Source organism: Haliotis rubra, unplaced genomic scaffold, assembly GCF_003918875.1.
Source record: "Haliotis rubra isolate DU_JTF1 unplaced genomic scaffold, ASM391887v1 Scf649, whole genome shotgun sequence".
NCBI classification, from domain to species: Eukaryota; Metazoa; Mollusca; class Gastropoda; order Lepetellida; family Haliotidae; genus Haliotis; species Haliotis rubra.
The window spans coordinates 305,576-314,465 of record NW_025767356.1 but is presented as its reverse complement, the minus strand read 5'-3'; the positions used below and the strand labels follow the sequence as shown (position 1 = coordinate 314,465).

Below are 8,890 nucleotides of genomic sequence, written 5' to 3'. Positions count from 1 at the left end.
TCTCTCATGATACACAGCTGCATGATATATACTCTCATGATACACAGCTGCATGGTATCTCTCATACACAGCTGCATGATATCTCTCATACACAGCTGCATGATATCTCTCATACACAGCTGCATGATATCTCTCATTCACAGCTGCATGATATCTCTCATACACAGCTGCATGATATCTCTCATACACAGCTGCACGATATCTCTCATACACAGCTGCATGATATCTCATTCACAGCTGCATGATATCTCTCATACACAGCTGCATGCTGCATGCATGCATATCTCTCATACACAGCTGCATGATATCTCTCATACACAGCTGCACGATATCTCTCTGCACGATACACACACAGCTGCACGATATCTCTCATACACAGCTGCACGATATCTCTCATACACAGCTGCATGATATCTCTCATACACAGCTGCACGATATCTCTCATACACAGCTGCACAATATCTCTCATACACAGCTGCACGATATCTCTCATACACAGCTGCACGATATCTCTCATACACATGATGAGGGGTTTGGACAACAAAGACATTTTTAACTGAGCATCGAAATTCCATTAGCAATTTAACGATACCTTCCCAGTACAAAATCCAATTGCAGTACAAAATCGAAGTAGTATGATATCAAAGCTGTGATTACAGCACTGATTATGAAGACCGTGCTGATAATAGTCACCAGTATTGCAACCGTGGTCAGGCTTCCAGGGGAGGCAATGGGCTCCTTATCCAAAACAACTGTAACTTGAAATACTCTGACTGACTGAGGTTGGTTTTACGCCGCTTTTAGCAATATTCCAGCAACATCACGGCGGGGTTACACAATTAACAGTGAGTGAGTGACTGAGTATGGATTTACGCAACGTTCAGCAATATGTTAGCAATAACACGTGGACTCCAGAAATAGGCTTCACACATTGTAGGGGATCGAACCCGGGTCTTCAGCGTGAGTAGCGAACGCTTTATCCATTAGGCTACCCTACTGCCTTAGCACAATGAATAACACTCTAACATAACAACATTGTGACGGAGAGTATGATATATTATGGTATGACTCACTGCATTCTTATACCACACACGCGCGTTTTTTTCCACAACGATAACATGTACTGAGAAACACCCAAGGTTACACATGATTCATGATAAGATGATTATTGAACGGTAATCAATATTACACCCGTCACATTAATGAAGCAGAAAAATGCTTTTGCATTTTATTAAATGGTCGTCAAAAGAAGATTGTTTATATAGATTACTGGACGAGATGTGTGAAAATAACCTATAATATATTTGTTAAAATCAGTAAATATTACATTATTTAGAGTTTAACTACTATATCTTTCAACACATATCTATGAAGACATCTGCCCAACCTTAATGGTGAACATCACAATTTGCACATTAATGCCCGCGTGACTGGGTGGTTGCGTGATGTATCGGCCCAGACAGCTCACACACGTGTTTGTTGTGTATATGATCAGCACACTGCGACAGACTGTGTGACTAGCAGGGGTTTATTAATACAGGTTGTTTCACTTTCAACGCTCCAGGGGGCGGTGGGGTAGCCTAATGGTTAAAGCGTTGGCTCGTCACGCCGAAGACCCGTGTTCGAATCCCCACATGGGTACAATGTGTGAAGCCCATTTCTGGTGTCCCCCGCCGTGATGTTGCTGGAATATTGCTAAGAGCGGCGTAAAATCAATCTCAGTCAATCAGTCAGTCAACGCTTCAGCAATGCCACGATTTGCTCGCCGTGGGTATATTAAAACACGAATTAGATGAAAAGAAAGTTTAAACTTTATCGAACACACTTATCATCCCTTAGAAATCGATCCTAAACGACCATATTTAAAGCTGCTACAATTCCATAGTTGAGACCAATCATTACCTCCCTTTACTCTGAAAAGCAAGCTTTCAATGTCCTAACGTCATTTAAACAATACCGTGCTTGAGCCACTAGCTAAATCAACAAATTTATTATTCATCCTGTTGTACAAGTACGAAACATTTCGATGATAAGTCTAACACAGAAACATGCAATAAGTAGCATACTACGATAACATCACCGTCAAATTTAGAGTAACCTCCCGTTGACTATCGATGTTGAATATTTGTAGTTCAACTTCTGTATGCGTGTATTTATTAAGGTAAATGTAACGTTGGAGGTATATCGATGCTGAAATGGTGTGTCTATTTTAACTTTCAGTGCGTAAATATAACAATTTCCCCCCGTTTGGTTTATCTGCTATGGATACAGATTGCGTATGTTGAAAGCGTTTACATATTGGAGACATCCAAATTCCAAACTCCTCTCTCATATCATATCAAGGGTAGCGGATGCATGACGTGTTTCCTCCTCTCAGCCTATATATGATGCTGATGTGTCACTAGGAACATCCGGTATGGATGTCACTTCACCAGCACTCAAGTAACCCCAGGCCTACAGCCCGTGTCACATATTGATGAGGGAGAGAAGGCCGTAGTCAGCAGGTGTATCACAGAACCGTCAGTAGCAAAGAGCTTGTCTGATACAGAAGCAGTGTACTAAGACCTTATGATAAGGAAACAGGGAAACAGAGTTAACCGATAGGATGTGTGCCGTTCCTTCGCAATTAGCATTTTGTGGTAAATATTCTATGTTAATAATTGCACTGGTCATTCCAGGCAGAGTGACGGAGAATGAGACATTGTACTACAGGCAGCTACCTTGTTATGCTGGACAGTAAGTATTTAAAATGAACCGTTTTTATTACCACACCACACACACCATAAAGAATAAAAGAAGAAACGAGAAACAGTATAAACATCCATCTCATAAAATTAACTCTATTAAGATACTATATATAGAATAATATGTTCTGTTCTGATATATACTAATCAATATGATTTCCCAAATATCCCAAATCTTTCTAGTTGTACATTTACTAAACTATGTGCCTGAGCTGGATTTTTGCTTAAACATTACCAAGACAATTACTTTAAACGTCTTGGGATAAGATTCAGTCGGAAGTTCATGAAATGTACGAGGTGGTTATCAGATCAATATGTACAGTACGGAATCCAAGTGTCTGTCTTCTCTCTATCAGTACAATACATAACCGACCTCCCATCCCACACTTACAAGACGGATTGCTGCCATTAGCCCTGGTTGTACCTAGCGCTGTACTAAACAACCTATATTTTATCAATAATTATATACTCCCTAACAGAAACGCAGGAGCGAAAATAATTACGTCTATATTTGAAATAATATTTCTCTGTAAAAGCATTCTTTACATGGAGAAAGCCACTGTGTCTGTCAAAATTGATGATCATAGAAGCACAATAATGTTCCGATTTAGTTGGAAATCCATGTTTACACACCTAGCGTTTGGTCAGGCATTCTCCTGCTGCACAATCTCACGCCAAGGGTCGAAAACGCAAAGCAGGTGACTTTGGAGACTTTCATCTAAGTAAAGTAATGCTTTCCAATTACCTTGCATGAGCGACTGGTCCCTGTTTCACAAAGCTATCGTAGCGTTACGATACTGTAACATAGATTTATGACAGTCGGAGCGCTACGATAGCTTTGTGAAACAGAGCCCTGGTTGGTGGCTCGTTCTACATGTGTAGGATATGGCTGCCCTCGTCATCATACTGCAACGTCCATTTCCATGCTAAGTCCGTTTTGAATATTAATAAAATAGTATCCAACAGGGCGTTTCACATAACTCACTTTCATTTGGACAAGAATTCAAACTGTAAAACGTCATTAAGACTGTATATCTATGTCTATATATCCGGGACATGTGTTCTGTCATATAAATTATCAACAGGTCTCCTGTCATACATGGGTACAGCGGTGCTGTCGTAATGGTTTTCGATGGTCCAACCACCCAGATTGTCAATTCCTGACAAATGGCTGTACACCGACGCCACGTCGGACCTCTGGTTAACTACATTGTCTTCTGTTGACCACATCCTGCACAATGTGTCATAATCGCCGCCATTTGCTCCTTTACGTTGTTCCTGGTTGATAGCAGCAGAGTCTGTGTTGATGTCATCTATAGCCGTTACATCAGCAGCTCTGTTGCCTCCCTTGTCTGTATCAGGATGTTGACGGTGGTATATCGCACTCTCAACCCGCACTGCATAACGCTTGGGTTTCCTGATCCTGAATCACATAGAATGTTTCTTTATGAACTCTTGTACCATGTACAACCCACCGGTCTAAAACGTTACCTGTAATTCAGCAGCATGGTGCATATATACTGGACAAAATAAGTTAGGTATATTAGTATTTTTATGATTGATATTTTATCAGGGTGTAAATGAATAAATAGATCATAATTCATAATTTCAAAATTTACATATATCCGTAACTATTTTTGTCAAGTATATATCAGTTTAAGAAAATCATCACAAATAAGACCATTCCCTTACCGACTGCAGTAGCACCAGACAGTTATCAAAGCCACGACAAGCGTTATAGTCAGGCACGTCCCCGCAATGATGCCAGCAATGTCTGCAAAAGTGACAAAATGTAACCTACCAATTCTCATTAAAGGGAAGTATTACACATGTACAGAGAATTCATAGATTAAGGCAGGGACGATGTTGACGAATAGTGCAGATTTCTGACATATTTATTTGACATGCCATTTCCGGCCTTTCCTGTGACATGGATGTGACATGTTTTAGTGACTGTGACATTACATACCGGGATAGGAAACATTTCATCAGCTTACCTGTTGAAGGTATGTTGTTCAAGCAAGGTATGTAGAGATGTGTTCCTGTGGCACAGAAAGAAAATAAACATGGCTGTACATCTGTGTTTCATACTGCTCCACATCTCGAACCGTAAGGCGAGTTATCGCATGCTTGATTCTTTAGTCTTCTTGCATGATATATACTTACCATTTCGCTCTTCCGTGGAAGCTGTGGGTAACAATGTACAAGATGAAGATACACACAACAAATTCAACTATATTTCGGATAATCTGACGTTGCTTCTATGTAGATCTTGTGAGCATCTAGATTTCAACTGGACACTAATGTTGTTCATATGATTCTAGATCTGACATAGTGACCACCTAGTTTGGATGTTTGAAGTGATGTGCACATGTCATATCAAGATGAACGTAATGACCAATTAATATAGTTACGTTCCATTTAGTTTTATCATATAATGAATACAATTTCCTGTTACAAGTGAAATTTAAACAATGTTTACATAACGTTATGATATTGTACACCAAAATGAAGTTAAATCATGCTGTTGCAAATTACAAATGAACGCTGTTCCACTTACTAGTGTTTAAGTTGCAAACATAGTGATACTGGTCTCCACAGTTGGCGGTCTGGAATATGTTAGTGCCATTTGAATCTGACAAAAGCAAGATAAAATCTGTTTGAATCAAACAAGACTATGCTGATGTCACACATGCAATAAGCGACATATCGGGTTGCTTGAAGAGTAACAGCTGATGTGGGGCAGTCAGTTACATACATAAGTCTACCGAGAAGCATGTAGTACATTTCCACTGTTAAGTTCAGCATAAACCAACCACTTCACTGCTCACTCTCTCACCACTGATAAATGTTGTATCAACGGTATCTACCTCTTGGCACAATACAATGCACATCCTCCAAAAACGCCAGATATCATGCTACACATGTCATCAGTAGAGATGACCTTGAGGTCAGATGTTATTGAGGATCTGTGCTGTATGATACACAAAGAACAGCAGGTACATGTATACAGTGGTAATGTGCCACAAGCGTGTACTCACTAACAGCCACACAACAAATGTTTGTCTTGATACTGGCTCCATCTGTGGTACTTTGACAGGGATCTGCAACATCATTTTGCACAATGTATTGAGATCATTGTATTGGGCATTTTATGATGCCAACAGTGTACTGGATTGCTGTATAACATCACATAATAATTTGAATTGTTGCAAGTGATATATCTTTTGTCGAACATATAAATGAGGCGGTGCACTTATATGGGACATTATGACTATGCTTGACATTGAGTGGATAAGTAGCTGCGAATACAGAACACGAAGATGTCGATGTAATATCGGCAGGTATTGTAAAGTTCCTGATAGACGTCAGACTCACTAACTACTGAAGAACAGAAAAACAGCAGAAGGGCGTGCGAAGCGTGAGATGCATGTATTTCGTATACAATAAACGTCGTATGGTTGATGTTTTCACCTGTATATTTCATGTCTGTTCATATGGTGAGGTGAAATGAGGATTGAAGACAAATGCACTAAGAAAACGATATGCATGCATGTGTGTTCGTGCATGTGTGTAGGTGTGTGTATGTGAAGGTGCATGCATGTACGCGTGTACGTGCGTGTGTGTACTTTGGTATGCGGCCATAGATCGAACCACTGCTGGTGATCTGTCTATCAGGTCACGGAAACGTCAATTTACTTGTATTTACAATGCTGCCCCTATCTTGTTGATGATAATGAAATGACAACGGGTCATCTTCTGTCGTCCCTAAAGTAATAAGCGCACTCTATATGCTTGTGTAATATTCATATTTAACATGTGTAAGCTACAAATAACAGAGGAATTATTTTAGAATCAAACAATTTAGACGTAATCGGTCACACAAGCTTGCTTCCGTTCACAAGTATGAGATAATGATACGTAAAAACATTACTGCCTGTGTTGCCATTCATCCATATCGCCCCCACATCAGGTATTGCCGACTCCAACACGACAAGACCATAGGCCAACTTCAAATCCACAAGGCTGAATAAATCTCCACCTTCCTTCTTGCAGTTTATCTCAGCCACAGTTGCGTTTGCAGGGAAACAGGATCCATGGAATGTCTTATTTACTACAAAAAGAAGTAAGTAATTGAGATAACATCTCTAAGGGTTGACATGAGATAATGAGAACTCTGTATAGTATTTAGTGGGTGACAATATATTGGTTCTATAGCGTCATCACATCTATAGTTACGAGAGATGCGTGAAAACCTGGTATACTTTCATGTTGGTTGGTCTTGCTGAGGTCAACTGCCTTACATATTATATAAACCTAGATACTTCATATCTCGGACATGAAAACAAAATGCATGTAAAGATCATATTATATTACCTCCTCTTAACACACATATCATCATGCAAAGATAATGCTTCTCATTGACTTTCGGTTGTCAGGTGCAGTATAGATCTTGTGGATAAAAGACATGAAGGAGATTAGAGCTGAAGAATGGTCTATATCTGTAGTAAAACAGTCACTCACCTGAATGTTGACTGTGGGTTACTCTAGAATTATCCAACGTCAGTATCAGCAGTATTATAACAGCGAGAGATGGGCGTACACGGGCCATCGCTATTGTGTCGTGACCAAAGGGGAGCTAGAGACTGTCAGAGTGCTGACCCAGCTTCCGGGTTGTAACACGCCTGACACAATTGAGTAATGATACACCAGTGTCAAGGGTTTATAGATTTGTGAGAACTGTCTCAGCATGTGATTGTGCATGTAATAGTGTGTGTGTGTGTGTGTGTGTGTGTGTGTGTGTGAATATTGACATTATAAATAGTGTGTGTGTGTGTGTGTGTGTGTGTGCGTGCGTGAGGGAGGGAAGGAGGGAGAGCGAGAGAGAACGAGAACGAGAGAGACAGAGAGAGAGAGATTGATCGTACGGGTTTATGTGTGAGAACATATGTGTACGTGTGTGCGTGAACATAAGAGAGACTATAAAGTAGATAGTGTTGTTCGTGAATGCGTGCGTGTGAGAGTGTGGATGTGAGTACGTTTGTGTGTGAGAGAGTGTGCGGTTCGAATATGTGTGAGAGAGTGCATGTGTGAAAAGAGAGTTTTCGTATTCCCTGCCTCTCGGGATGATCACGATTCGAACGAGTTAAAACAGAAGTATTCACAGCTACAACTTACAACCTGTACTCTGAGGTCCTGCACGTCGCTGTAACGACGTGCATCACCCCTTACTTCATCAACAATCTACGCTGGGGTGGTCTCACAGAGCGGGAAATCTACACGGACCAATGCTCAAACACAGCCTGCTCAATACTGTTTACAAACATGAGGCTTCCTTGATATCAATGGATATCACACACACACACTCTTCATACCTTCAGAGGTATACCAGATGTTAAACAAAGCTGAATATGAGCTTAAGTGAAAGCGTGATACTTTATTAGTACTTAATTGAAATCAATGTGATTATCGATGTGTGCATGTTCATTACATGGAGGCTTTTACACACAAAAACGTTTACAAAAGAGGGCAGAGAATACACAATATCGTGTACAGTTTTACGTGTAACTACCTTTTCGGGCCGACACTTTGGTCCGAAATCCGAAATAATGAGAGTCCGAGCTACAGAGCTTTTTCATTATGGCAACAAAGAAGGATTACGCCAGGACCGTAAGTTCAGTCCTGTTAATACAGCAATCCGAGAAAGACAGAGTCCGAGTTTGACAGAGTGTATATGTACCATACAGTCAACACTGTGCATGTAGTGCGACACAACATACATCAATAGACATCTGTGCTGTATGTGTCTGTCTAATTTGACACGCAATTGTGATACATTTTCAGGGAATTTATTTGATATAATATCCACGATCGAACATGTCGTCAAACCATTGTCAATGTTTGGCACAATCAGTTGTTCCCTTCATAGGTCTCGCCCCAGACTGGTTCAGCAGGATCAAGAATAGTTTTTAACAAGTGTACATGCGGGAGCGCAATAAGCCGACATTTACCAGTGTACAGTGTACCAGGAAATCACCAAACAAGACATCAGGAGAACCAAGATATAGACAGTAGACTATCACGAGTTATCACCCTTTAAATGTTTGTCACATCTGAATATCCACATGATCTAAAACAGCCCTCGT

The 8,890-nt window shown here is 40.4% G+C and overlaps 1 protein-coding gene across 3 annotated transcripts; it reads right to left on the bottom strand.

The window, feature by feature from the left end:
- Positions 1 to 2,372: 2,372 nt before the first annotated feature.
- On the bottom strand, positions 2,373 to 7,458 carry LOC124257074. 3 transcript variants are annotated; one of them, XM_046691053.1, is made up of 8 exons: positions 7,269 to 7,457; positions 6,679 to 6,858; positions 5,786 to 5,848; positions 5,305 to 5,379; positions 4,911 to 4,931; positions 4,742 to 4,786; positions 4,437 to 4,518; positions 2,373 to 4,167 (listed from the first exon to the last, which is right to left on the bottom strand). In XM_046691053.1, exons 1-8 carry the CDS (start codon positions 7,354 to 7,356, stop codon positions 3,786 to 3,788), a joined length of 936 nt encoding a protein of 311 aa, XP_046547009.1. In that variant the 5' UTR covers positions 7,357 to 7,457; the 3' UTR covers positions 2,373 to 3,785. The 3 variants fall into 3 exon arrangements, with proteins under 3 accessions (XP_046547009.1, XP_046547010.1, XP_046547012.1); XM_046691054.1 differs by having other exon boundaries at positions 6,682 to 6,858; XM_046691056.1 differs by lacking the exon at positions 4,911 to 4,931 and having other exon boundaries at positions 7,269 to 7,458.
- Between the last annotated feature and the right edge of the window lie 1,432 nt (positions 7,459 to 8,890).